The sequence below is a fragment of the Aspergillus tubingensis genome, assembly GCF_013340325.1.
Source record: "Aspergillus tubingensis WU-2223L DNA, scaffold_3, whole genome shotgun sequence".
Taxonomy (NCBI): domain Eukaryota; kingdom Fungi; phylum Ascomycota; class Eurotiomycetes; order Eurotiales; family Aspergillaceae; genus Aspergillus; species Aspergillus tubingensis.
The window spans coordinates 3,557,923-3,585,832 of NW_023336277.1; the positions used below are offsets into that span (position 1 = coordinate 3,557,923).

The 27,910-nt window shown below is 48.8% G+C and overlaps 10 protein-coding genes and 1 non-coding gene across 11 annotated transcripts; 6 read left to right on the top strand and 5 right to left on the bottom strand.

The window, feature by feature from the left end:
- Positions 1 to 392: 392 nt before the first annotated feature.
- Positions 393 to 5,570, top strand: AtWU_02312 (WD domain-containing protein; the record flags this gene model as incomplete). Its single annotated transcript, XM_035497426.1, has 5 exons — positions 393 to 467; positions 523 to 1,194; positions 1,316 to 1,750; positions 1,801 to 3,396; positions 3,447 to 5,570. 5 exons carry the CDS (start codon positions 393 to 395, stop codon positions 5,568 to 5,570), a joined length of 4,902 nt encoding a protein of 1,633 aa, XP_035353319.1.
- Positions 5,571 to 6,233: 663 nt separating this feature from the next.
- AtWU_02313 (ceramidase) lies at positions 6,234 to 7,436 on the bottom strand (the record flags this gene model as incomplete). Its single annotated transcript, XM_035497427.1, has 7 exons — positions 6,234 to 6,396; positions 6,457 to 6,574; positions 6,642 to 6,923; positions 6,992 to 7,132; positions 7,184 to 7,244; positions 7,314 to 7,326; positions 7,387 to 7,436. The coding sequence occupies 7 exons, from the start codon at positions 7,434 to 7,436 to the stop codon at positions 6,234 to 6,236; spliced, it is 828 nt and encodes a 275-aa protein (XP_035353320.1).
- An 837-nt stretch (positions 7,437 to 8,273) lies between these two features.
- Positions 8,274 to 10,257, bottom strand: AtWU_02314 (sulfatase family protein; the record flags this gene model as incomplete). The annotated part of the gene is made up of 5 exons (XM_035497428.1): positions 8,274 to 8,645; positions 8,697 to 8,809; positions 8,873 to 9,692; positions 9,744 to 9,901; positions 9,957 to 10,257. The coding sequence occupies 5 exons, from the start codon at positions 10,255 to 10,257 to the stop codon at positions 8,274 to 8,276; spliced, it is 1,764 nt and encodes a 587-aa protein (XP_035353321.1).
- A 770-nt stretch (positions 10,258 to 11,027) lies between these two features.
- On the top strand, positions 11,028 to 11,101 carry AtWU_t57. Its single transcript has one exon. It is a non-coding gene; the product is annotated as a tRNA-Ile (tRNA).
- A 448-nt stretch (positions 11,102 to 11,549) lies between these two features.
- On the bottom strand, positions 11,550 to 12,548 carry AtWU_02315 (ABC transporter family protein; the record flags this gene model as incomplete). The annotated part of the gene is made up of 1 exon (XM_035497429.1): positions 11,550 to 12,548. The coding sequence occupies one exon, from the start codon at positions 12,546 to 12,548 to the stop codon at positions 11,550 to 11,552; it is 999 nt and encodes a 332-aa protein (XP_035353322.1).
- A 1,074-nt stretch (positions 12,549 to 13,622) lies between these two features.
- AtWU_02316 (TT1751-like protein) lies at positions 13,623 to 14,210 on the top strand (the record flags this gene model as incomplete). Its single annotated transcript, XM_035497430.1, has 1 exon — positions 13,623 to 14,210. One exon carries the CDS (start codon positions 13,623 to 13,625, stop codon positions 14,208 to 14,210), a length of 588 nt encoding a protein of 195 aa, XP_035353323.1.
- A 1,216-nt stretch (positions 14,211 to 15,426) lies between these two features.
- AtWU_02317 (oxidoreductase) lies at positions 15,427 to 16,293 on the top strand (the record flags this gene model as incomplete). Its single annotated transcript, XM_035497431.1, has 1 exon — positions 15,427 to 16,293. One exon carries the CDS (start codon positions 15,427 to 15,429, stop codon positions 16,291 to 16,293), a length of 867 nt encoding a protein of 288 aa, XP_035353324.1.
- Positions 16,294 to 17,474: 1,181 nt separating this feature from the next.
- On the bottom strand, positions 17,475 to 19,520 carry AtWU_02318 (carboxylesterase; the record flags this gene model as incomplete). The annotated part of the gene is made up of 1 exon (XM_035497432.1): positions 17,475 to 19,520. One exon carries the CDS (start codon positions 19,518 to 19,520, stop codon positions 17,475 to 17,477), a length of 2,046 nt encoding a protein of 681 aa, XP_035353325.1.
- A 394-nt stretch (positions 19,521 to 19,914) lies between these two features.
- AtWU_02319 (tannase and feruloyl esterase) lies at positions 19,915 to 22,453 on the top strand (the record flags this gene model as incomplete). Its single annotated transcript, XM_035497433.1, has 5 exons — positions 19,915 to 20,225; positions 20,281 to 20,323; positions 20,382 to 21,346; positions 21,394 to 21,657; positions 21,997 to 22,453. The coding sequence occupies 5 exons, from the start codon at positions 19,915 to 19,917 to the stop codon at positions 22,451 to 22,453; spliced, it is 2,040 nt and encodes a 679-aa protein (XP_035353326.1).
- A 1,130-nt stretch (positions 22,454 to 23,583) lies between these two features.
- On the top strand, positions 23,584 to 26,439 carry AtWU_02320 (fumarylacetoacetate (FAA) hydrolase family protein; the record flags this gene model as incomplete). The annotated part of the gene is made up of 3 exons (XM_035497434.1): positions 23,584 to 24,494; positions 24,569 to 25,274; positions 25,336 to 26,439. 3 exons carry the CDS (start codon positions 23,584 to 23,586, stop codon positions 26,437 to 26,439), a joined length of 2,721 nt encoding a protein of 906 aa, XP_035353327.1.
- A 157-nt stretch (positions 26,440 to 26,596) lies between these two features.
- AtWU_02321 (uncharacterized protein) lies at positions 26,597 to 27,807 on the bottom strand (the record flags this gene model as incomplete). Its single annotated transcript, XM_035497435.1, has 3 exons — positions 26,597 to 26,627; positions 26,678 to 27,662; positions 27,732 to 27,807. The coding sequence occupies 3 exons, from the start codon at positions 27,805 to 27,807 to the stop codon at positions 26,597 to 26,599; spliced, it is 1,092 nt and encodes a 363-aa protein (XP_035353328.1).
- Positions 27,808 to 27,910: the final 103 nt, after the last annotated feature.

Genomic DNA, 27,910 nt, shown 5'->3' on the forward strand with positions numbered 1-27,910 from the left:
TCGCGAAAGCTTATCCAGGCTCATCTAATTTTACGTTCAGAGCTCATCTAGGTACACTTTTTGATAGACAAGATCTGATGATGGTTAGATGTACAGGCGCAATTTATTCGAAAAAAAAGTAATAAACACAGAAAGGGGCAAGAGGACTCAAGGTGACAGCAGAAGAAAAAGTGAAAAAGGGAATATCCTTGAAATTTTCCACATAACACCATTATTGTTATCGAAGAGTGGTTATCTGTCAATAGTTGCATTGACCACGGCGTAGAGCAGGGGGCCACGTGTAATTGCTTTTTCCAGGCGCCTAATTTTGACCCAACACTTCCTAACCCCGCTCTGAATCCCAAACGCACCCATCGTCAACCCACATTGTTTCCCCAACTGAGGCAAGCAAGATGACCTGTAAGGAGACCTTGAAAGGCATTTTCAAGCCTAGCACCTGGAAGAAGCCGGATAAAGCCGACAAGGAGGTAAAGCAGAGACTTTTGACCAGTCGAAACCGGGCATGGCTAACTGTACCCAAAGGTCGAACCTTCGTCTTCGCCTGCTTCGTCTGCACTGAGACAAGAACCACAATACGACCCTCAATCCGCCAATACAGTTCAGGCTCCACCAGGTGAATCTAATCTCCATTGTCTCCCGCAATCCGGAAGCAAGGATGTCGACCATGAGACTAGCCACGATGAAGGGAACGAAATGGCCGAGACGGAAGAGATGACGGACAAGAAAGAGACGACAGACAAAAAGGGGATGGCTGGTAAGGAGGAGGCTTTTACTGAGCTTCCTAGCACAGTCGAGCAGGAGGAGCTGAGTCACCGATTGCACGATAAGACACTGCGTAACGGTCTTTGGGAAGCAGCTTACCGGAAGGTCGGGCAGGAAATGAACAAAAACGTCATGGCCCAATTTGTCAAGCTTCTAGTAGAAGCGGAGATCAGTCAAGACGAGAAAGGAACTAGCAATGGCGATGCCGATGGAAGGGGCAATGAGGGCAATCTTGAAAAGCTGCAGGATATTGTCAAGGACAAACTGGATGTGATACAGAATGCAAGACTGGTCGTCAGGGGCCGCGTCGTTAGGAACGATGTGTCTGAGATATTCGGAACGATCAAGATGTTCAAGGACATCATCACAGCAACTGTTAGTGCGGAGCCTCATGCAGCTCTGGCATGGGGTTGCGTGGCAGGATTTTTCCCCGTAAGTCACCCAATTAATACCCGTTGCAGCATCGCCATAGCCGAGAGTTTTCACAGATACGGATTAAGCTGGCCCTTGGGGCCTTGATGCTAAATACTCGGTTGCTAACCTTTGATCATAGTTGCTAGATAATGCACTGAAACAGTTTGATACCGCCAAGACTGGATTGAAAAAGATTTCTGACATCTTGGTTCGTTGTCGACTCATAGAAGCAACCCCTTTAATCTCTAAGGGTCAGTCATCTGAACATCCGAAGCTCCTTTCTCGGGTGAAGGACAAGATGATCGACCTTTATTCACAGTTCCTAAAGTATCAGATTTCGCTGGTGGCTCAGTACTCTCGCCCTTCCATCAAGCGTCTACTAAGGGACGCCGTTCTGAAAGACAATTGGACGGCCATGCTTACGAATATGAAGAATACGGAAGATAGTATCACTTCTGATTTGAAAACGCTTAATCGGAAGATGATCACAAGCATTAATAATCAGATGTCTAACCTTCGGCAGACTGTGAAGTTGATTTTGGATGAGAGTATAAAGGCAAACGAGGAGATTAAGGTACGTTGAACAGTCGTACCAGCGGGCCTTTAGTTAACCATTGCAATTAGCTCCTCGCACAGGACGCCTTGATCAGGGGACTGCCCGAAGCTGAATATGCTGCGTTTGATACTTATAGGAAGGACATGCCCCCTCCACCATACTGCCATGAAGATACCCGGAAACAGATTCTCCGTGAAATCCAAAGATGGGGAAGTGGGGGCGATAACAACTGCATCTTTTGGCTCAGAGGCATGGCAGGCACTGGCAAGTCTACCATTGCTCGAACTGTGGCCAAGATGTTCAATGATAAGCTTCTTCTCGGTGCCTCATTTTTCTTCTCGAGAAGCAATGCCGATCGAGCAGACCCCGATAGACTCTTTCCCACCCTGGCCCGACAATTAGCAGATGTGCTCCCTGGCTTTGCGGCCCACCTGAAAGACTCCATCCAGCACAAGCATGACGTGGCTCAGCAATCTCTAGCTCAGCAATGGAGAGGTCTCCTTCTTGAGCCCCTTTCTGCGCTGAGCGACAAATTCTCGCATTCGATGGTTCTAGTCCTTGTGATTGACGCGTTGGATGAATGCCAAAACGGACGCATATATGCCCAGAGCATCGTGAAGCTGCTGGCGACCGCGAGAACGCTAGGCAAAGTCCAGCTACGGATCTTTGTTACCAGCCGGCCCGAGGATTATTTGGCTGATGGATTCACACAAATTCCTTCAACGACCTATTGTGATGTAATGATTGATGGTACTAGAGACGTGACCACAGAACGAGACATCCGTATCTTCCTCGAGGATAAACTGTCCGATATTGCTAAAAGGAAGCAGCCTAATGACGGGTCCCAGGAAGCGTGGCCTGGCAAAGAACGAGCAGAAAGGCTTATTGAACGATGTGGACGATTGTTCATCGCTGCAGCGACTGCCTGTCGATTGCTCGAGGCTACTGGGTTCCTCGACGCTACCTTGGATTTGTTGCTCAATACATATAAGCAGCATGTTTCTCTTACCAAGGACATTGATGAAATGTACAAATTCGTCTTGAAGCAGGCAATCACAGAGCGCGGTCCTGATAGTATATATCTGATTCCTCTGTTCCAGCTAGTAGTTGGGTCAGTCATCACTATGCCAGAGGCGCTCTCACTGCGTAATCTTGCCACCCTTCTCCGAGAATCGTGCGGAAACATCAGAATAATGCTCAAAGACCTGAAGTCAGTCCTGGTTGTGCCCGAAGATGACGACTCGCAGGTTTCAATCTTCCATCTTTCCTTTCGTGATTTCCTTGTTGATCCGAATCGATGCGATGATGAGAGGCTCGTCATTGACGAGAAGGGAGCGAATAAGGAACTTTTCCATCGATGTATGGACATTCTTCATGAGAAAAATTACTTGCGCAGGAACATTTGCGATCTTCGACATCCAGGAACTGCAGCAATTGAGTTATCACAGGAAATCATCAACAAGCATCTTCCCCAGGAGGTTCAGTATGCCTGTTGGTATTGGGGTACCCATATCAACTGTGCGGGGTCTATTCAGACAACGGAAGCCACACGACTGTTGACCTTTTTAAAAGAGCATTTCACCCACTGGCTCGAAGCTCTAAGTCTGACAAGGAGGATGTCGCATGCCAGTCCCACGATGACTGAACTGAAGGCTCGTGTTGCCGTGAGTACTGTCCCAACATCTCCCTGTAGATATATTGACATGAGAAGCAGCCTGGGGACTATTCAGAACTTTTCGAATATGTTGATGATGGGAGACAGTTCGTCAACCATCATGGCATTGACATTTCCGAGGCTCCTCTTCAAATATATTACTCTGCCCTTATTTTCTCCCCGTCATCAAGTGTGCTGGGAAGGCAATATCAGAAAGAATCTCCCCGGTGGATAAAACTCACCTCTACTAATCACGACTCTTGGGGCCAAGAGGAGCGTATACTTCGCTGCGAGGAGCCACGATGTCCAACCTTTTCTCCTGATTCAACAAAGGTCGCAGCTGGTACTTTATTTGGCCGGGTAATGGTCTGGAATATGATCACTGGGGCACTGGAACAACTATTGGAAAAAGGTGACGCAAGTCCTGGGCAGCAAGAAGTTTTGGGAATATCATTCTATCCCAATGGCAGGAATCTAATGGTAGTTTATAAAGATCACACTGTCAATATTTTCGATATTGTTACAGGGCACCTGGATCGACGAGAAAACATACCGGTCAGTGTCAGAGACATTGCAGCTATTAGATCTTTGCCTGACTCAGGAAAAATTACTTTCTTCTCAAAAGATTCCCAAGCAGTGTACGTCTGGGACTCTGAGATTGGCGAAACTAAAATCATACATGGCCAGTTTGGAGAATGGTTCTTGTCACCTAACGGAGAGCTCATTGCATCATGCTCGGATGGCCGGATCAAGTTGAGTAAGATCATTCCCCTTGGCACTGAGGTTTGTGATACCAAGGAAATATTCGCCTTCGAGGAGGGGAATACTTACGGGTTCCAAGCTGTCTTTTCATCGGATCTCAAAAGAATCGCTCTTAGGATCGGTTTTTTCAGGGTAAGAGTATGGGATTTAGATAAGGGATCTGAGGAGGTAATAGAAATCGAGTTTCCCTTTGTCGGAGGAATAGCCTTCCCTCCAGATTGCACCCAGCTGGCAGTGAGCACATATACAGGAACTATAGAGATATGGGACCTGACTACTCGCCGCGTTGTTCACCGGCTCGAAGGTTATTCGAATGGAGTCAGAAGTTTTACCTTCTCCCCTGATGGTCGCAAGCTAGTCTCCTCAACGAAACGCCAGCAAGCAGTGCAAGTCTGGGATCTCCATGGCTTGAGTAAAGTGGACCAACCACCAGGGTCATCAATTGATACTTTCGAAAGTATACTCACTTCTATCGTTTCTCCCAGTGGAGAAACAGCTATTTTCTTTAAAGTCGGAAAGATTTCTGAAGTATGGGACCTTGCCAGTGGTAAAATCCGACACAGACTGACAGAAGAAATTGGCCGGTTCGCGAAATTTTCGCCAGATAACAATTACCTGGCTTTCGCCGATATATACGGCTGCTATAAGTTGTTCAGTACCAGAACATGGGAACCCAGCCTTGTTCTTGAGACCTCAGTTGACATGACTACTGCATTTTCGCCAGATAGCAGTAGAGTGGTCCTCCATGATAAAGATGGTATTCTGAGGGTATACGATAGTGCTACTGGTAGGGAAGAACAAGCTAGCCCAACACGACTGCCAGAAAGTGAGTTACTAGTTTTCTCACCAAATGGTGACATGGTGGCATCATTGTCAGGCGAAGTCATGACTCTTTGGAGCTTTGGCAAGGATCCGATACAGTATGATCTTGACATCGGATATGATCAAACCGGATCCCTCGCCTTTTCTCATAGCGGCAAGCAGGTCGCGATAGGTTGTGATGGGTGCATCAAGATCTTACATCTGAGAACCGGAGAAGCTATTACGAAGTACACTGGCTATTCGTCATCCGTTAATTCTCTGACCTTTGCGCCAGACGATACCCGACTGGCATCAAGAGCTAGTAGATCCATCTATATATGGGATATGGAAAAGGAAACCCCCATTAAAATAATACCGTGCTACCGTGATATCTCATTTCAACAGCCGCTCTTGCTGAACTGGGAAGACCTGGCCTTGTACACATTGGAAAGGGATCTAAAATGGGTGACATACAACGGGAAGAGAATTGTGGCCATCCCAGCTGACTTTCGTCCTAAATTTGTCGATCTCCTGTCTGCCAATTCAATGCTTCTGATAGGTAATAAGTCACCTCTTGGCATCTTGCATTTTTCCCCAGAGCCAGACTATGCTGATATATAGATTGCATTTGCAAACAACGATTCGTTAATTTGCTGCAAAGCCACCGTTCCCAATAGTAAATGTAAACAGAAGCCTGTGAGATAGTACGAGCGTTTCAGAGATAGACATAGGGGACACTGGATATCAAATTACCACCCTGGCTTGTAGCTCTAAAGGTCAAAAACTGCACTTCATCACCGCTTGCAAGGAGCATGTAGCATTTTATCAGTCTATTCTGCGAGCTCCTCCCAAGGGCTGCAGTCCGTACACGGCTGATGGCGTCTATTTAACTCAAATATCATGTTGCTTGTAGGGTTTATATTTCTATTTCGAAGCCTGGGCGAGGGCCTTGAAGTTCCGAGTTACTGTAGACCCAACCTTATAGTAAATCACTGCATGAGTAGAACAATGATAGCCCGCCTTGAGCTTCAAGGCCGTGTACTTGACTCTAGGACAAGAACATTTCTGATGCCGAGCATTTTCCTTTTCCGGGCATATCACTCGTTCACTTGTGACGTTCTACCAACACTTCCTAGGATGGCTAGCACAACACATCCTCATGGTTCTATGAGTATCTAAAGAATCATCCATATCTCTATCACTTCGCTCACACCATCCGCACAAGCCTCTGTTCAGTTACTTGTACTCTTCCCTGTCTCCTCAACACCATTCAATTGCCCAATTCTACTTTCGCTTCATCTCTCCCTCAGCCGGCCCAAGCAATCTCGCAACAGTCGGCAACGGCCACGCGAGCTGTGCGACCGAGTCCCGTTGCAAATTCCCGGAAGTAATCAAATCAATAATCGCCACGGCGATATACCCACCAATCGCAGTAAAGACATGCCACCTTGTATGACCATTAGAAAAATCCCAAGCTTATCCCGTCAATGGAGAAAGATCTACATACCAGCCATGCAACTCAAGCAAAAACGCCACGGGCAGCCCGACCGCGTGTCTGGCACCGATCAGAGCTTGACACACCCACTCGTCAACCAGCCAGACGAGGTATCCAAAGATGAAGCTCGCTATAGAAATGTCAGAATTGGCTAAACTCACGGCTGACAAGCCATAAATAAATGATGAATAACATACCGCACCCAAACAGCGCCACGTTCTGAATCCTCTTGCGATCCTCGACATCCGGGATCTCCCGAGGAATGATCTTGAGCGTGCGAGTCGCGATCAAATACACAGCGGTCCCGAATGTCACGGCGTGGAGCAGGAACTCGTCCATGACCATGTGGACGACCATGACGATCGTGAACAGTACAGAGAGAATGATTCCTACAGTCTTCGTGTACTGAGGGGTGGCCTGGAAAGACAGAATGCGGTAGAGGAGCGGAGTGGTGAGGAGGTGCATGGAAAGTTCATCCGCTGTTCAAGACGGTCAGCTCATCACTTTGGTGGACCAAGTAGGCTGAATAAAGGGAAGGTAACAGTACACATCTGAGTGTGATATTTCAAAGTCATATGGTAACCAGCAGAGCAGACACCGACGCCAATCAACCCGCAGTATAGGATTGAGCGTGACCCGGTCTGCTGTCTGCTGTGGAGCTGCCGGAGACCGTAGATCCCATATAGAACTAAACATACGTGTTAGTAATTGCACTACCATGAAACAAGAGTAAACATACTGTAAACAAAGCTGCTGAGCGTATTAATAAACTCCGCAACATATCGCGTAATTACATAGTCCTAAAGGACAAATCAGCGATTACGATCGAAGACCAAGAAAAGACCAGATTGCGGTTGCTTTAGACGGACCTCTTCACAGAAGCTATTGGCATTGGTTAGTCTACACTTTGCACGTCAATTGACTGGAGGTTCGAAGTCATACTTCAAATAAGAGGTTGGTGCACCCCAAAAGGGTGAAATCGCGGAACCCATTGTCGCGAGCGTTCCTGACGACTGGAATATGGGGAGATGGGGAAGAGAGAAAGAGAATGGGGAGATTCGCAGACGGGCTGGAATAATAATAAATCGGCTCCTTCGGGGGCTCCACCGCGACGGTGACCCACTCCTGTCTTCCGTGCTTAGCAGGCCTGGTTCCTGCACGATTTTCCGGGGTTGAAGACAATGATAGTTTCGGAGATGGACTGATGTAGCCGATAAATACTCCCTATTTTCGCACAAGATGCACTGGTATGGATTTCTAAGAGAATGTGGCCCTCACAGGCACTTGAAATACACATTGGACCGCATGTTGGCCTACCCGACCGTTCCGAACGGGGCTGACTCGGCTTCTATCCCCAGTCTTGGCATGGAGATGAACAAGGCATGAATCTCCTAGAATATTTCAAGGTTCCTCATATGATGTATTGCAGTATAGGCTAAGCCAAGTTGGTCTCAATAATGACATCTGTTTTCTTCAGAGTTCAATGCTATGCAGGTTCTACCCCCTAGCTGAATCGACTTATCATGTGGATATATCAATTCCTGCCTGAGGCCTCGAATGTCTACGAAAACAACGCGTCAACACATCATTTTCGACAGTCGTTCCAAAAGAATTTCGAGAAAGCCCGGTGACTATACCCAAATAACAGGCTTCTATGCGTATAATAACGCGTCTGGCAAGGATACTCGATTTCCCATCATTTCGCACATTATAAGCAGGCACAAAACTCAGATCAAGTATATGATTGATGTTACACAACCCAACCCGTGCAGGTAAATGTCGTCAGGTGTGTAACACTGGTCACCCTCGAGACTTCTTCTTCTGCAGACCTAAACCCACTCATACCATGGCAATCCATCCCGAAGAACCTCATACTCAGTCCCTTGACTAAATTGTGGGCCCTCCGCATCCAGAAAATACCCGCGCGCACACTCGTTGAACTGGACCCGCGTTGTCTGTTCCATCTCGTAGTAATAATCGTAGCGCACATCCAGTGCGTCTCTTAACGTCGTGACCTCCCCGCGCGGATGTAAGGCATCCCATGGCTTGACACATACCTGGCCCTTGCAGGACTTGAGCACCAGTAGAAGGGAGTCAAGTCGCTGAACGACTTTGGAAAGATCAAAGTTCAGGATGATGTGAGAGGTCACATTTGGAAGCCCATTTGTAGAAAGGAGGTTGTGGAGTTGATGAGGGTCACTCTGTCTCTTTGGTTGGATTCCGAAGGCAATAAATTAGGCGAGATCACTTACAGTCATATCGTAAAGTTCATGCTCGTTGTTACACCAAACAGAGTAGTAGAGATTGTATCCAATCCTTTTGATGCGGAGAGCTTTGTATGTATTGTTGTATGCAGATAGGTCAACTTTTAGTCTCCTGATTAGCGCATGCACAGTCAAAAAGTGGAGAGTATGAGTAGGGTACGCACAGTCATATATACCCTCTCCCGCTGCATATCCCCAATATTCAACTGTGACATGCTCTTGTCTCTCATAATGGGCCTCCTCGATCTGGCTCTCTGTCAAAGGGATGGGGTCGCCATCGAAATCCTCCCGGAGAGGGATGCCTAACAAATCGAGGAATGTGGGAGCAAGGTCCGTATGCGTTGTAACAATATCCGTAGATACATTCTGGGCAATATTGGGACCACGGACGATCAAGGGAACATTTATGTCTTCCTCATATCCACACGACTTGCCCGGCTGGAGTCGGTGTTGACCAACATGGTAGCCATTATCGCTACTATAGACTACATATGTGTTGTCGAGAATATCATATTCCTTCAAGCGTGTAAATAAGCCATCAACTAGTTCATCAACGGCCTGGAGGGCGCGTAGACGCTGGCGGTAAAAATGATCGTTGTATTCAACATTAGTATCGTTTTGTCGCTTGAGGGTCTTTATCCAGTTGGCGCCAGAGGGAGTTTCCGGGTTGAAGGAGGGGGTACGGGGGACTTTGATATCGGAGAATAGGTGCTCGTGTCGCTTCGCGGGAATAGGTGCGCTGAAGCTGAATTTAGGGTTGGCGTCTAAGCCGGTACCATTCATGAAAACATTGCAGTGCGGTGCAATGGGAGCGACTGTGAGAAAGAAGGGCTTTTGAGCCGCGACTGCTTCGTCAAGTAGGCGATATGCTTTTTGTGCGAGGACGTCGGTGCTGTATTCGCCTTCGTAGCTTTGGGGTGGTTCTCGGTCTCGCTGGAAGGTACTGTTGAGGTAGTCGTATGTAAATGGATCGAGAAGGAAGTCCTGCGCGATAAATCAGAGAGTAACTTAAGTAAGATAATGATACTGGCTTACGTTTCCGGTAAACCCAGCTGGGAAGGGGGCGTTATAATTGTCGACCGTGTGGACGTTGAACAGTTTACCAGTGTAGTAGGTAGTGTACCCGGCTTCCTGTAGCCAGACAGGCAGATAGTTGTCATTGAGACCTTGAGAAATAAACTTTGGATAACCACCTGGGAGTGTATAAGTAAATCTCCATGTACACATGGTGATTGGTAGTACACCCACCATGCGGAGGATTGACATCCGTAACGTTTGTATTGTGGGCCAGTTTCCCCGTCCAAAGGGTCACCCGCGAAGGGCAACAGACGCTGGTTGTACAGTAATGGCTGCGATAGTGTGTTCCTTTGTCTAGGAGATGTTTTTTAACATAAGGCATGTAATCCAAGGAGCCGAGATGCGCGTCTTGATCATCGGTTAATATGAAGACGACATTGGGCTTGGCAGTCGCATATAGCGGCTGCTGCTGCTGCCCTAGCGACTGTGTAGTAAACCTAGCCAGGGCTAACAAGCACACCAGGCTCCGCATATTGCTGGTATAGTATAGATGTGTGGCTTTGATGTCAAAACAAGTGAACGGTAGGTGCAGTGAGGTTCAAGTCGATTGCTTAATAACCCCGCGCATAACGCAATCCAGGTCAAAGCGGACCAAACACAAACCACCTTGCACGATGCTCCGGCAATCTGCATACGATGTAGAGATGCTTAATGTTTGGAAAGTAATCCTTCAAAGAACACTGTCATTTGCCCAATCATGTACTCAAGTCTGAACACGGTGCTTCATACTGGCATAAAAATAATGACGTTAGCAAATCAGACAGTACTCCCGTACTATTAACGGATGTAGTTCGGGGGAAATATATCATTGATGGTTCAGGTTGACTGGCAGCGCTGTACTGCGGAGTCATTGCCCTCAACTAGAGAAATTGTCTAAACATGTCAATATAGAACTAATAACAAAAATCAAATCATCTATATGGCTTGGTGAAGAGAGACAACGATTTGGGGATACGTGAATAGCAAGTGGTCTACGAGAGAGCGAGGGATCAGCGACCATTTTCTGCCGCATTTCCCCAGGGCGGTCAAGATTTACACAGAAATCGACATCACCATTCTGCGGCTGTGTGTCCTTAAATCCGCTTAAATCCGAGGTTTTTTCGACGAGGTTGACTAGGTTCTGCCGCTTGGAGCGGTGGGTAAGGCGGTAGAGATTGGGTTTTCTGCCTCCACTCCACTTGTGGACAGTGGGCACTTAGCGGGCCTCTTCTACACCATTGGAGCGGCCGCTTTCAACAACTGGGTCCCATAGCTCAGTTGGTTAGAGCGTGACGCTAATAACGTCAAAGTCGAGGGTTCGAGCCCCTCTGGGACCATCTCTTTTTGCATGTTTCTATTCATCGCATCTTCTGCTCCAGCAATTTTTTGCTGCTGGAAAATTTGAAGAGCAATTAATTGTGGTAGAAATAAGACAATTCCCCCATTCGTTGGTGTCTATCTCTTCTTTGGTTACTGTCTTACAGATTCCAATCTCCGCACACAATAACTGACGGGCATGTCGATTGTATTCTAGCCATCAGTTTCTCTCATTCAGCATTGAGCAGGCAGAATAGTGTACGTAGAACGGGGAATATATTCTATTATGGCTTGGTCGAATTGCCTACATTACAGCACCTATTGCCCGCCGTACACATAGCTCCCACAACAATGAGACAACAATAGTACTTTCACCCTACATATCTTTCTTCTGTGCCCTTCTCCTGCAACAATGACCCTCTACATCCCCTACTTCACGCCGATTCCGTCCGTCAACTACTACACCACTCAACTGAGCTTGATACCCAACAACTGCGCCCCAACAGCAACCTCCACCCCATCCACATCCACATTCACCGCACTCGCACCACCAGTAGTGACATACAACCAATCCATCTCGCCCTCACCCCTCCCAAACGCACACCCCGTCGGCTCCGCAACCTCCGTAGAATCCAAACTGCCGGCAATAACACTCGTCAGGTTCCTCCCACCTTGCAAGTCAAAGCTAATCTGCATGACCGTATTCATCGCCGCCGTAGCCGCATACGCAAACTTCCTTCCACTTGCAGCACGGAACCCATCCGGGGCAACAGCAAAATCATCAAAGGCAGTAGATTGGACAATAAGTTCTCCAGGACCAGCAGTCACATTTGAGTAGAGCTGTGCTCTGTAAAGGGCACCGTTTGCAGTCCAGTAGACGAAATCATCTTGAACCTTGAGTCCGTTGATGCTGCTCATCAGGTTCGCATCTTTGATGGCTTCCCAGGTATACCCGGTTGTTGTGTCGATGGCGAAGATGGAGTCTTGGTAGGAGGCTGAGGCGAGTATGATGGTCTCGTTGAATGCCGCTAGGCCGTTGAAGCCGGTTGGTGCAGTGGGGCGGGCGATGAGCTTGATATCTGGGGCGTCGGCGTTGGCGGAGAAGTCGACGCGCCAGACGTGCGTGGCATTTTTGGGAGGATCCGAGATGTTGTCGCTGGTGGTGTTGGCGCCGGTTACGTAGAAGACGTCGTGGGCTGCTTCGGTGATGCCGGAGAGGCCGAGAACGCTGGAGAAGGTGTGGATGACGTTCTTCTTTGGGGATGAGGAGCGCGGGTCGAAGGAGAGGAGGCTTGCTGGGGGCCCGATCTCGGTTGCGAGGATGAGGCCGTTAGATCGGACGGCTAGGTTCTCGAGCCAGGTGTCGTTGGAGGCAAATTGGTAGACCGTGCGGACGTTGAGCTCGGCGGATGCTAGGGTGCTTGCGCTGAGGGCAAGAGTGCCTAGGAAGGAGGGGTGAACTCTCATGGTTGAGTGGGTAGTACTAACGAGGAAGAATGAAAGAAGGAGGGAATTGGTCGATGGCTCAGAAAGTGCGTGGAGAATTAAATCGAAGGAGAGGACGATCTCGAAAGTTTTATACACTCCGCAACTTTATTAGGATTATAGTATAATCGAACTCCTTAATTAAGGTTAAAGGTAATACGTGGCCCTGCCCTATGCAGGTACAATGATCTATTTCGAAACAGGAACAAAGTGGGCATCTTTACGCACTCCATGACGAGGCATTATCTGATCGTAAATTGAAACCCGTTAGCATCAACACCAGCGGAAGCAGACAGGACTAACTACATCATGGTGTCACAAGAAAGTGTTTAAGTAACAAGGGAAACGCAGATCTTTCACCAAATCAGAGATTAGTCCACAATCTCATACCCCTACCAGCCGTGCAGAAGTTGAATTTGTCGTCGCGGCAAGCTCGGTCTTGTTGCCCGCAAAAGGAATCCCAAGCCGATAATTATGTATCCATCCTCCAGTGGTACAGCATGGCTGATGCTAATTCGGTTTCTTTCTCTATATCTGGCCATTTCTAGCTGCTATCTCCGATTTTCAAGAAAATGATAAGATCTGGCACGGTGGGACTGCGGGTGCCCGAAATTTGGACCCGCAAACGATCGTCAGGACAATACCCGGAACACGTCTGAGACACTGTTAAGTTTAGCAGGGAGTACGCGGCTTGTCAATTGAATCTGAATACTTTATAGAATAAACATTGTGAGGTAGAATGGACCATCATGCAGTGAGTAGGCGTAGAGATTCCGGTGCTGTGTACTGACATATGCTTGAATAGGTCATACGCACCAGATCTGATGGTAACAGCAAGCTATTTGATTCGAGGCCGGTCACTGTCATTAGCATACCAGCAATTCGGCTGGGGTAATATAGCGCTTGAATAAATCATTCTAGGCAGACCTTCACAAAATCAGCTGAGCGCCACACTCCTGTACAATATCCAAGCCAATCACGTGTGAATCCTTCTCCATTTCCCCTCAATAATGCAACCTTATCATCTCACTGTCACTAACCTCATCACGACTCATCATGTCAACCACACCAGTATCCTTGCCCGAAGTCTCAAGCATCTCAACCTTCAGAGCTAACCACATAACTGTCCACTTTCCCACCCCCTACCCCATAATCCTCAACCGTTTCCGCGCCCTCGTCCCCGCACTCCAACCCCCGGGCATCCTCCGCACCCAACCCAATGCCGAAGCAGTAACCGATCTAATCAAGTCCACGAACACACCATCCGACTTCGTATGTTTTGCTGAATTCGACCACGGGTCGTGGCTACACCACTTCCTACCACCATCCGAGGGATCTGAATCAGGAACAGGTCGACGTGTCCATCGCTTCCTCTTTGGCAACCCGCTCCTGGCTGCGGCGATGATCAAGGAGAGTATATATGCAGGCACGCATGTACCCCTAGATTGTGGGTTGGTGGAAGAAGAGGATGGGAGTGCGACTATGGTGATGGTGTTGCCGTTGGCGGGGTTGGCGGGAATTTATGCGGGTGAGGAAAGTGGGAGGGTGGATGTGGAGAGAAAGGAAAGGTTGGATAGAGCAGTTGGGGAGGTAGAGGGGAAGGTGTGGGGGTTGATTAGTATGTTGCAGGAGGGAAATGAGTAAGTATGACTTGTTAGGTACTTGGCATTACTTTCGTCTATTGCTTATTGTACATGAGTGATCTACAATAAAGTGTCTGGTGTCTGTTATACCCCCTGGCTTATGAGTTGTAGACGAGGAGTAGCGCGGGTGCCGGAAAGAGTACTCAGATTCCAATGACCTATGCAAGTAGGCCAGAGATAGCCTAATCGGGAGCCAAAGAGTCTCGAATTTGGCTGTCAATGCTCCAAATCACCGTCAGAATGGAGTTGTCGGAGTCATTGACTTGGTGTCAGACCTGGTGCATTCCGGATTACCAGATACCAGGTTAGGAAGTCCTCCGGACCTTCCGGGCCACGGGATTGGTCATTCGTCAATCAGCAATACACATCCGCTCTGATGTTCCACCCTGTTTTGCTTCTGAAGGTAGCAAGTACAAGGTGTTCCCAATCATGAACATTCTATGATCTTAGGTTATTTCGATCGGCTTGAGCTCAGCGTGGATGAAACTGATGTCAGCAACGGCAAACCCCTCTTCTATTGGTCCCTACACTATATCTCCGGCATCTTTTTTCAGCAACTCCGGAATCTTGGATCCTTCACGGCTTCACCAATCAAAGTCCACGAAGCTTACTCCATGATATCCTTTCTACATCCTATCCCCGCGTAAAGGACGGTAAGATCAAGCTGGGCATGAATGGATGTAGAACTTAAAAATGTCCTGATGTAACCTTTGAACTGTTCTTGTTCTTCTCAAGTAACACATCATTATCAGACACTGAGAATACGAAAAAGCAGTAAAGAATCTTCCACAAACTTTCAAGCAGGCCGACATCAAGTTCCCTGGCGCACTTCTAGTCATCAAAGAAGTAGAGGCTCGAAGCCGTAAAACGGATCCACATCATAAGTCAGCCCCATGGCGCCAGCCAGCGTATTTGGAAACATGGCTGACGACGAGCCCGGCAGCACTAGATTATCAACACCCTCCGGGTCTGGAACAGGCATCGTTTTGAGGCGGGCGATGAGGAAGTCTACTTTCGCGGTCAATCCTCGCGCAACATTGGCGGCGCTGGGGTTACTCTGCATTTCGTACCGCGTCCCGGTCTCACACAAGCTCCGTGAAAAAGAGCCCGAGTCCCGCCGATATGCCTGTCATACATTCATGGCATATAAAACCCTCAGGATTTGATATACATCATATGGATTTAGTCGAATCAAGGGATTTGCACCGTACAGCAAAATGACCACACCTAGCCTCATCTCCATCAACAAGCTCGCCGACACCCGAGTCTTGCTAATCGGTGGCACCTCTGGCATCGGCTTCGCCGTTGCCCGTGCAGCCCTGGAACATGGCGCCAGCATCATCATATCCAGCTCAAACCCCCAGAAAGTGTCCTCTACTATCTCTCGTCTCCAAGCTCTCTATCCCAACAAAGTCTACACCGACCGCATCACTGGCAAACCCTGCGACCTAGGCGATCAGGCCACTTCAGAAAAGAACCTCCTTGACCTTCTCGACTACGCTACATCATGTTCTCTCTTCCCTAATACCGCGTCTCCCACCAGAAACAATGATAGCACTGAACGAGTTTTGCTAAACCATATAATCTACACGGCCGGCACCCCGCCACCACGGATCCCCATTTCCTCTACCGACATTAACGCATCCAGTTTCGCAGCCTTGAGCACCCTCCGGCTACATGTCCCGATGGTAATGGGCAAACATGCAAAGACATACTTGGTTGATAATCATACCTCCTCAATAAGCTTTACCTCGGGGTTAATGGCCGCAAGACCAGCGGCAGGGTTGGCGGTGGGTGGTGCGGCAGTGGGATCAGCGCTTGAGGGCTTGACTAGGGGTTTGGCGGTGGAATTGGCACCCATCAGGGTGAATGTGGTTGCCCCAGGTGCTGTTGAGACGGAGATTTTTGAGAGGCTGGGCCCTGCGAGGGAAGCATATCTAGAAGCTTTTAGGAAGGGGACGTTGACAGGGGAGGTGGGGAGACCGGAGGATGTCGCTGAGGCGTATGTTTGGTGTATGAAGGATGGGTTCGTAACAGGACAGAGGGTAGGGAGTGATGGCGGCGCGTTGCTAAAGGGGGCATAGTGTACCTGGGGTTTGTAGTAGGAAGGATGGTTGCGTCGAATGATGATTCCAGTATGGAGGTGATGTGAGGCCATATTCTTAACTTTCTTGGTGATGGGCTATAAGATAGTGACTCTAGTAAGGCAGCTCATGATATTTTTATGTGGTCATAATAAAACTAAGCTACAGGTGCAGTGTCATGGGAGTATATGTCTTCGTTCCTTGATGAAGAACTAAGGAAGAGAGAAGAAACGAAGAAAAAAAACCAACAACAACAAAAAAAACAAAAAAAAAAAAAAAAGCCAAGAATAAGAACAATAAAAAAAAAGAAATAGTTTAAGAAACATATACCAATCATTTTCTACAGGTCACTGTTCATTCATTACATTTCGGTTCATCTTATGATCGCTTTACACTCGTCCTCCATGAGCGACATAGTCACTCGATTTCTTCCACGTCAATATCACGCAGCATGGATATAATTTTCTCCTTGACTATAGAGTCCTTCGCCGCTTCGAGAATCACATCACTTTGGTGCTGATATATAAGCTCTAGGCACTTTCTACGACATCATACACCGAATATTTGTTCCCAAATATTAGCACACGTAAACCTTTATATTCAGGTCCCATTAGCTCCGTTGCTATGAACTCCACAGGTGGTACAGTAGAGCAAGACAGTGGGATTAGACAGAAAGAAAACCCTGTTGAGTGCAATGCCAGCTATGGGCGGGGATATACCGACAATTAGCTATCTCTAGAAAAACGCAACCTTCCTCGTCGCCCTCGCCATTGCTTGGGTGTTTGTTAGAGTGGGGTGTACAGGGATAGCTAAGATGTGGTTCAATTTGATAGGCTGCTAATGATCGTGATAGCTGCGCTACGGAGTAGTGTACCTTCGTGTGCTGTGAATTACTCTGGGCCAAGAGTGCCCAGCACGGCCTTGGTATTATGAGGTTCGCACCAGACATTTCACGGACCTAGGAACTACAACATCAAACCACAATAAGCGACTCTTCTCGCCTCACCAGCATGTTTGGGCTTGAATCACTTATGGGGAACTCTGACATTGCCCATCTAGAGCCAATACTAACTTCGAACATTCCCGTAGCCTGCCAGGAGCCACGGCCCCTTTCATAGCGGACCGCATGCCCAGTCGAATTCCATATTGCATATAGTATGGATATGTGACTTCCCGCTGGCTCAATACTGCACACTAGCTAAATACCTGCAATGCTTCAGATCCGGTACATCCGTGTACCCCGGCTGCGGATACTGTAAATCAGCCAGGACCATATTCGACGCTGTAAACTCCGGCCAATGCCAGCCTGCAAAGAACTCTATGGTGGTGTTGTACCCCCGCGCTACCAGATAGCCCTTGTCAACATTGGGGTCACCCGTTCGCGCAAACGAACCCCACATGTCCTGCACCGCATTGGTGTAGTAAATATCCTCTGGAACCCGGATCGGCTGATCAAAAATGTAGTAAGTCCCGAATACCTCATACAAATCACTAGAGTGGCACCGATAATAAGGTGTGTTCGGCTTTCCAACAGGGAACGTACACAGGTCGTAAAAATCGTAATAGGAGAGAGCGTATCCGCGCTGATGATAAGCGACGTGCATGCTGGGGAAAGCGACCGTGGCGGCACCTACCATGGCGTACGCGCCATTCGGACATTCTTGGTTGTTTTCGGTGGATATCTTTATGCTAGCATTGTATACGCTGGAGTAGGAAGTCGACCCGTTGTGGAAGGTCTCGTTGCTAATCAGCCACAGGCCTGAGGGGATGATGTGGTCAGCCTGTTTTTCATTGATCCAGCCTCCTGGGATGAGCAGGTCAAGTGCGGTTTGAAAGTCGGTCATATTAGGCGTCAGCGTGGTGGTGGTTAGCGATTGAGTCTCCTCGGGCATCAGGGTGGACATCATTCGTACGGAATTGATGTAAGAGCTTCCTTGGGCGATCAGTGCCATAGGTGCATCTGGTAGGTACACATTGTCGATGACTGGAGTGAAGAATATGTCGGCACTGGCGTTGAGGAGCACTGAAGCAGGCAGTCGCTGCAGACAGGCTAGGCGGGCAGCTCCGGTGTCGTTGCAGTACGGGCTGAGGTATGGCTCAGCTAGCTCAGCTATTGCGCTCTGTGTGCTAAAGCGACCGTTGCCTGCCGACTGTTGTATACTACCCTGAAAAAGACCAGCAGCCTGTGGAGAAGCGACGAGCACGATGCAGTTGGCACCACCAGCTGACTGTCCGAAAATGGTGACATTCTTTGGATTTCCCCCGAACCCGCGTATATATTTTTGCACCCATTGGAGAGCAGCGATATTATCAGACATCCAGTAGTTTCCAGGGATGGTCCCATCATCGAGTGATAAGTACCCGAATATATTCAGTCGGTAGTTCGACGTGACAATGACCACATCAGAGCGTGAAGTTAGACTTCCTCCATCGAAGGTTAGGTCTGAGCCGATGCCCTGGGAGAAGCCGCCGCCGTGGATCCAGAAGAGAACAGGCTTCAGCTGATCCTCGGGCACGTCCGCATCGCCCGGAAGAAAGGGGGTATATACATTTAAGTACAGACAGTCTTCGTCATTACCCCAAGGGTTCAAGCCATAGCTATTTCCATCAAAGTACCCAAATTGCAGACAGGCTGGGCTGTATTGTGTTGCATTGACGTAAGTCACATTGGTCGCATCCCAGGCTTCGGCATACTTGAAACGGCGTGTGCCAATTGGCGGCTGCGCAAACGGAATACCGGCAAATCTAAATGTCAAATGATCACGGAGACCCTCGAAGGTGATGTTTCCTGCCGTCGCATTGACCCGAGGGAAGGGGGAGTAATCGGTGTCGACACGGTCAACCAGTGGGGCCGAGTTTGTGCAGACAAAAGGCCACTCTCCATCCGAAGACAAATTTGCGGCGGGTGAGGTACCAGACAGTGTGACTGGTGTTCTGCAAGCAGTCCAGAGCAGCGTCTCCTCAGTTAGAGTACCCAGATACTGCCGGTACTGGAAGGACTGGCGGAAATGGTGCACGTCATCGCATCGTAGCAATTGCTCCTCATATTTGGCACAGATTGCTTCTGCCTGACCCCGCCGGGCAGGTGTATGCACTAGAAGAGCACTTGGTCGCTCTGCATGAGCAGTCCAGTTTCCGTCATTCTCAAACAAGAGGGTTGTGGGAGCGGATGAAGCTTTAGCCACAGCCGGGAGAACCAGCAGTAGCAGTGACGCCATGGCAGCCATCTTGAGCGGGGAATGCCTCATTCTGCAGTGATTGTTGTGGGCTAAGATGTCTGGCACCTGTTGCTTTTCCGTCCCAATTGTTGCCTTATATCTTGTCCACGCCCGCACATTTGATCTGTGAACCCCAATGAGGGAAAGACTCCGCAAGTTGGCGGCCGCAGAGGCCCTCATTTTGCGGGCAAACATCCAACAGGATCAAGCATTCGTTTCCGTCCTGCAGAGTTTCCCCCGCGTATCCCCGCAATTCGGGGATGGGCCGATATATTAGTCGGAACAACAACAATGAGGAATAAAGTATCGCCACAGCGAGGAGAACTGGATATATAAATTGTTCGACAAATGGTGATAATCCCCAACCATCAGATCATCTGAAAGCTTGGTTATTGCATGAGTAATGGCTATGACACTCCGGTTCCTGCATCTTGTCACTTCATTATTCACATTCTTCTCAGTCGCCTTGGGTAGTAATGACTGTTCCATTGAGACTTTTCAAGCTTTCTTGGATGCCAATGGTACCGCCGCGCGTGTAGTTTACGCCCGTTACTATGCAGAGAATTCCACTTTTGTGAATCCCAACATCAGCTCCGCCACCAATCCCACTCAATTGCCAGCAGCGTGTGCAATTCAGGTCAATGCGACGACGAATGTCGACACCCACTTCAGCTTTGGCGTCTTCCTGCCTGATACTTGGAATGAAAGGTTCTTGTAAGCGACTCTAATCCTTCCCAGAGGACACCCTGCATTGACTAAAAGTATATAGCCATGCTGCGCAGGAAGGTGAAGATATCAATTGGGTTGATATGGTATGTATCAGATCTTACTTTAGTTCCAATTGAGTTAAAGACTAATCTTCATCACCAGGCCGTTGGACTGCGTTATGGCTTCGCCTCTGTAGCCACTGACACGGGTCACACGGGCTCCGACATGGATGGAGTCTGGTGGAAGAACCCAGAGTCGATCAACGACTGGGCCTGGCGTGCCAACCACCTCACTAGTGTACTGGGCAAGTTCCTCGTCGAGAGTTTTTATGGCCAAAAGCCCAAATATAGCTACTTCGCCGGCTGCTCCACCGGTGGGCGGCAGGCCATGAAAGAGACACAGAAGTTTCCACGGGACTATGACGGAGTGATTGCTGCCTGCCCGGCATGGTGGACAACCCACCAACAGCTGTACAATCTCAAGCAGACGACCTATCAGGCACCTCAGGGATCAGCTCATACAATCCCGATGGAGATGTTTGCCGTCATCGGAGCAGAGGCAATCCGTCAGTGCGACCCTCAGGACGGACTGGTCGACAACATCATTTCCGATCCACTGGGATGTCATTTTGACTACCTGCCATTACTCTGTACTGAGGCCAAGAATACCAGTTGCTTGACCGGACCTCAGATAGAGACACTACATAAGATCTACAACGACTGGGTGGAAACCAATCAGACTTTCGTGTACACACATCCGCTATACGGAAGCGAAGCAATGTGGAATGAGAGCGGCGTTATCGGCAACGGCAGTGCCGGCAACGAAGACTCGCAGCTGTGGTATCCTCAACATATCCTCGGCCTTGCGAACTTCACTGTACAAGACTTCGATTATAGCGTGGTGCAATACGCCGATCAGACCGACCCGGGCGATTCATCCGCTGACAACTATGACCTGGCCGAGTTCTACCACCACGGAGGGAAGCTCATCCACTACCATGGTCATTCCGACGCCATTGTACCCCCCGGTATCGGCCTCTATTACCGCGACCACATGGCTGCCACGCTAGCGCCACAGGGTATTGATATCGATGACTTCTATCGCTTCTTCGCTATACCTGGCATGGAGTAAGTTTACACAGGACCAACATGGGATCACAAGCTAACAACTCCAGACATTGCTACCACACACCATCCACAATGGGTGCACCGTGGTATATCGCCGGACCGACGCAGGCGAGCACGCTGAGCCCGTCACTTTACAGTGTCCCCGGTTACCAAGATGCTAAGCACGATATCTTCCTGGCTTTGATTAACTGGGTTGAGAATGGTACTGCGCCCGACTACATTATCGGATCTCGCTTCAATAGTAGTGTTGAGTATACTTCGAACACTATCGACAAACAACGGCCGATATGCGCGTATCCCAAGCTGGCTCAGTATGTCGGTTCAGGAGACATTGATGATGCGGCCAATTTTGAGTGCAAGGCCCTGTATTAAATAATTCTCACGATCGATCCTTGAAAACGATTCTTGAAATCTACATTTGGGATTATGGAGAATGTATATTCATGCACGCGACGCGCAGACGCCAGTAGGAAGATGGTGCATTAGATCGCCCAGGTTGTAGCAATGCAAGGGTTCTGTCACCGCCATTAACATTTGGATGCCTGAGGTATAAATAAGCGGTTTGCTTTCATCTGCATTTCTTCTACGTTATTCTTCTCACTTTCACCTGCATTTTGTTTCCAGAATCATTTATTGTTACGTCGTCTTAGCGTAAGGACCACGTCCAATCTTCCGAATATCCGCGATGAGATACTCAAAGACAATGCAAAACGCATCATCATCCGAATGAAATCAGAAGGATCGGAGGACTGCCGGACCACCGCTTACAGAATTGTCGGTGAAGTTTTTCTCGACTGGAAACAGGACAACCGTATCTTGTTTCTCGCTATCCAAGTGTGGGGTAATCGGATTTTCGTCAACGTCGATGTCAATCGCGACAACTACAACTACGACACGGCGCACAAGGACCAGACCGTTCTTCCCGTATATGTGCTCCGAAGGCACAGGGGAAATTGGCACCTTATCCGATGGCCCCAAGAGAATAGATCCGTGGCTGTGCAGATAGTGGAACTGCATCGGGTTACTGGATATGGTGCGGAGATCCCATTCTACGAAAATCACAACTCGCGTGTTGTGCACGCCAATCCGCGCGAGTATGTCAAGTGATGTTTCACTTCTCTTTTCTCTTTTTTCCCCGAGTGTAGTGTCGCTAGACGACACTTTCTGCAATAAAAGAGGCCCCAAACAAGGATGAGGATGTGATACCATATCGTGCTATTGATGACTATGTGGGACAGAGGCAAGGGATACGAACGTCAAAGAGCACTTGTCCCAGACTTCCATTGCTTTAAGACACAGACGCCTTTCTCAGAAGTGTTGTGTGCGACAAATACGCCTGTCACCTCCAGCCAACGAAAGAAATGATATTCAGAGAAGCATCTGAGGCCGTGACGGCGGGTTGTCTATTGAAAATATTGAAATGCTCGCAGCGCAAGTCTAGACCAGCTCAACTACAGCCTGCCTATCAAGAACTGAGGCGGTTTTCTAGGAGAGAAACTCTCTCAAGGAATCAAAACAAGTCAACCCCATGGATATCTGACCATGTGAATTAGTCCGTTGCCACGGGTGGCTGTGATGGAGAAGACGTCGGGTCGCTACCGAACACGCACAATCTCAGAGCCCAAAATTCAGTCCCGAGACCATCGTGATGGAGAGGCTTGAGCATAGATACTTCCGGTAAAGAAAAGCAAGTTCGAAAATTCCAAGATCCATCAGAAGACAACTAGAACAAAGAGGGTGCGCTCCAGACTTTGAATAGGGGGTGGACCTAGAAGATGGATATACGAGCCTCTGTAAAAGACTTGAATGGGCAGCTGGACATGCATTGAAGTTATCCAATCGTGTGGCTCTAGTCGTCGGCTCTTCTGACCTCCCTTTATCAGACCAGAGGATGGATCCACTGCTCTGGTGATGCGGGTCAGCCTCAGCCCTCGTTATCGCCTATAATTTCCCGGGCGAACCCGCGGCTAGCAAGCGCTAGTAGATAGTATCTGAAAAGCCTACCAATGATAACCAGTACTTCTCGGCTAGAAAGCCCCGGTGGCGCAGAGCGCCAGCAGGTATATCTACGTTTTCGAGGTTCAAAAACCTGGCTAATCCTCCTGCTTTAGTTCGTCCATCAGCTCACGTCTTTGTTCCAGTCTTTCCAATGGGTCAGCAGTAGGAGCTGCGTCGATTTCTACCCGTCATTCATTTGATCACTTTGATTCAGTCGCTCATTTATAAAGACCTCTATCATGGGGCAATTGTTGACAACAAAATGGCTACCATACATGGGAGCACTAGCAATCCAAGGATTCGCAGCCACAATCCCGGTGGTAACAGTCGCACCCACTTCGGTTGTTACTGTAACGTCTACTTACTCCGATACGGTGACCAGCACTATTACAGGGGTTCTCCCAGTGACGACCGTTGAGACCACATGTACTCCTGGTAGTGTTGCTCCAGAGTCATGTAGCAATTCGATATGGTCGGCGAAAGGCTCCTACTGGCAAGAATGGTGCTCAGATTCATCTTTGGAAGGAGCACCATTTATGACCATTCATGGAGCAACCAGCCCTTATGAATGCTTCGTGTTTTGTGGCATCTATTCGAGCTGCCAAGGTCTCAATTGGGATGATAATGATGAGTGTGTGCTGCTCACAGACATCACGTCCACAGTGGAAGTGACTTCGTCTCATTGGGCCGCAATTGAACGTTTTTCAACCAACCCTTGCGTCGTCACCGTAACAGGCGCTTCTACCCAGCTTTCAACCGAGACAACGGTGATGGAATATACAACAACTTACACATCGACAATTACATTGTCGACGAGTGCTTCTGTCGCTTCCACTAGCCCTACATCCAGTGTTGCCACATCAACATATATCTCGAGTGTGTCAACATCAACGGCTTCGGCATGCACTGTTTCAGCTCTTCCTACCACCACAGATTGCGTCGACGGATACTATGTATACAATGAGGAATACTACCAAGTGCTTTGCAGCGATACCATGCGGAGCTATTCAGGCTTTCTCCCTAACTCCAGACAAGCCGACATCTGGGGCTGTATTGAGGTCTGCTCTACCTATTCGAACTGTATAGGAACATTCTGGTTTCTGGGAATCTGTTACTCGGAAAGTGGTGCTATCGACTATTCCTACGTGCCGTACGACTACAGCGACCCAGATAACAATGTTGTCGACTATATTGCCCTTCGTCTAGATGACAATCCTTGTGCAGTTACGACTTCTACTACTGTACCAACCTCTTCGACAATCCTATCTTCGTCCACACTTGCGTCCTCATCGGCCATATTGACTTCATCAAACCCTATAGACAAATCTACGCCAGTCGTGCCATCTGCATCAACTGCTTCCCCTTCCACTCTTTCAAGCGCCTCTCCGTCTCCTGTGACAACGAAATTGTCTACTTCATCGGTCCCGTTAATACGAACGTCCCCGGTCTCAAGCTTCAGGAGCTCTCCTTCTCTCGACTCCTCTGCTGTAGACTCAACAGTCCCAGTTTCCGTCCCCTTGAAGAGCTCTTCCGCACTTATACCAGTGCAACCGTCCACTTCTCCAGTGTTTCATTCATCTCATTCATCATCTGCGTCATTGCCGCTTCTTTCCAATTCTTTTATTTCTCAAAGCTCTATCAGCAACATTCCCGCAGCTTCCAGTCAAAGCACCCCTCCGTCAGCCCGGCGCACTACGACCATTTTTACAACCGAGACCCGTACCTCAGTCACTACGATCTGTCCTCTGAAGGCTACCAAAACGGCTTCCACTCTACAACCAGCAGATGTTACCTCCCCTGCCGCACCAAAGATGACGACTTCAACTGTCTTCACCACAAGGGTGTACACTATTACCGCCTGCCCTCCATGGGTCTCAAACTGTCCTGCCTCCGACAAGACAACCAGCTACACAACAGAGATCATTCCCCTGTATACTACTATGTGCCCTGTTTCCCTAGAAACAAGTGATGCATATGCCATCCCGACACAGACATCCAGCAACGGAGGCGTATCTACTGAACAGCCTCAGGCCCTCACTACATCCACTGTTTTCACTACCAAGGTGCATACCATGGCTGGGTGTCCACAACGAAGTCCCCACTGCGCAGCATCTGAGAAGACCACCTACTACACGACAGAAACAATCGCTGCATACACAACTATTTGCCCAGTTGCTGCAGAGGAGACGGGTACGCATGCCTCCGGCCAAGCGACAGCTATCGGGGAAGGGTCTATCGGACCGAGCAGTGAAAGACTCAGTACATCGACGGTCTACACAACCCGTGTCTACCCAACCACAGTCTGTCTATCATCTTCCACTACCTGTGCTGATACAGAGCGAACGACGTATTTCACGACAGAAACCGCCGTAGCATCAGTCAGTGTCATCACATCAGCAGCTGTTGATACTGCTGCAGACAATTCAGGTGCTCAAGTTACTCCTTCCGGAGGAGAATCCTCAGCGTCAACCATTACAGCCGTTCTCTACACAACAGAGGTGTACATGAATACAAAGGGAACGAAAACTTACTTTACCACCTCCACCATTCCGATAACCACAACCATGACCCCCACTGCCAGCGAAATACCGCAATTTTCACCTACCAGCGAAGCAAGATCGGCATTACTCGGACCACACAGTTCCCAGCAAGGGGTGTCGGGTGCATCTACCATTGGATCCGGTGCCGACGCAGACGGCCAAATTGGGGTCAGCGCCGAGTCTCAAGGATCATCCGGAGAGGGATCTTCCTCACCATCATCCAGCAATGGTGACTCCACTCACCTTGGCACAGCCGGTAGTCCTGGACCATCCCCTCACGTTTCGCCCTGGACTGTTTCTAGTGTCGGATCAGTTGTCAGCAGCAGTCTTAATGTTAGTTCTTGGAGCAATGGATCTCATTCTTTGGGTGTCCCGTCTCCTAGTCTCGGGCTCAATCGCCCTACCCTTGGAAGTATTGCTGGAAGTCACACTGCGTCTGTGTATGCCTCTGGTACATCTACGGTTGTCTCAGCGCAATACACCGGTTCTGCGGCAAGGAGTGCAGTATGGACTTGGCTCCCTTTTGTGGGTGTGGTTATAGGCTACTTTCTGTGATCAGTTACTAGATCAATTATGTTCTTCTGTTATTCATCTATAATAATCGAAATCCAAAGGTTCGACGTATAAAGACACATTCTACTTGCAGAAATAACGATAGCCCAACGCAGAAATTAGAAATAAGCCAGCGGTCGTCGCGCCTACACAAGCAACATTAATGGGCCTGTGCTTTGGTGCACACAATTCTGCAACAGTGTAGTTATTCCTCTCGAAAGCAAGACGATCTAATCCGTACCTCTTGGACTCCAGATGAAAGGAGATGAAGTTCTGTCGGAAAGAGAACCAGCACTTTGCAGCCAGCTGCGCATTGGGATCATCTTGAGTCTTGTTATTATCCTCCGGTGCATTGTTATCGGCAGGCATGTAACTTGTGAAAGCCCTATCCAAAGCGAAAACAATATTCTGCACATTTTCGAGTGTTTCGCAGAAGGTGTCTCGGAAAGTCCATAATTTCGAGCCAAACCTGGATGATCTGCCGGCTACTCTCCCGGCCCTTGTAGCTAGCAGAAGGTAGTTCCGTATCTCACCATCGAGGACCTCCTTCGGGTAAGAAAGTAGGTCGTTTGTGTAATCAATGAAGTTCCTCACGACGGGAGCAACTCCCAACCAGTAAGGAGAAGGGACCTCCTCGGTGCGAGAATACTTGAATATCGGCGGGATATAGTGAAACGAGATACCACTCATTGAACGAAGGTACCCCGGGAACGCTTCGGCCGCACACCACTCGGAGCTTGGGTGTGGCTTTCCGTGGGTTGTAAGATGGAGGGGCAAGTCCCCCTGCTCCATGCGGTATTCTATGGTACATGCCTCCGTGAACCCGCGGATAGCATTTGCTGAAAGGCTCCCGACCAGGGGGTCTTGGGACCCGAAGTATTCGGCACCTAGTTGTAGCCCGTGCGTAAGGACCGCTGTCCAAGGGCTAGCATCCGGAGGACTGTAGCCGTCATTACAGGAAAAGGAGGATAAGCGGTTGCGCTCTTCAGGACTGAGGAGAGTGTCGTCATCGCTTGCGAACAGGATGAGAGTAGTTATGGCCATAACTAGCTTTGTCTCATGCGAGCAATGGGCGTAGAAATATTCCCCGACTTGCGCAGAAGTGTCAACTAAAACTTTCAGAGCTTGAAGCTTCTCTGGGAACAAATGTGTCAGATGCTCTTGGACCCAATTATCGAGGTCATGTCGTAGACGTTCGTCAGCTGGTATGATCTGTTGCTGATGTTCTATTCCCTCAAGCAATAAAAACAGACATTTGCGTACACATTCAAATACTTCATTTCTTTGTTGATTACCGAGTTTGATTTCATCATGAAATTCTAGGCACTCGTATTCTGGCCTAGAAAGAGCTGAGAAAAAGTCGATCTTCATGTTGTAAATTAGAGGATAACCCCCAAGAGAGCAGAACTGAAGAGAGCAAAGGCGAGCACATGGTGTGATTTATGTTGGCCACCTAAGTAAGGTATGTCGGTCA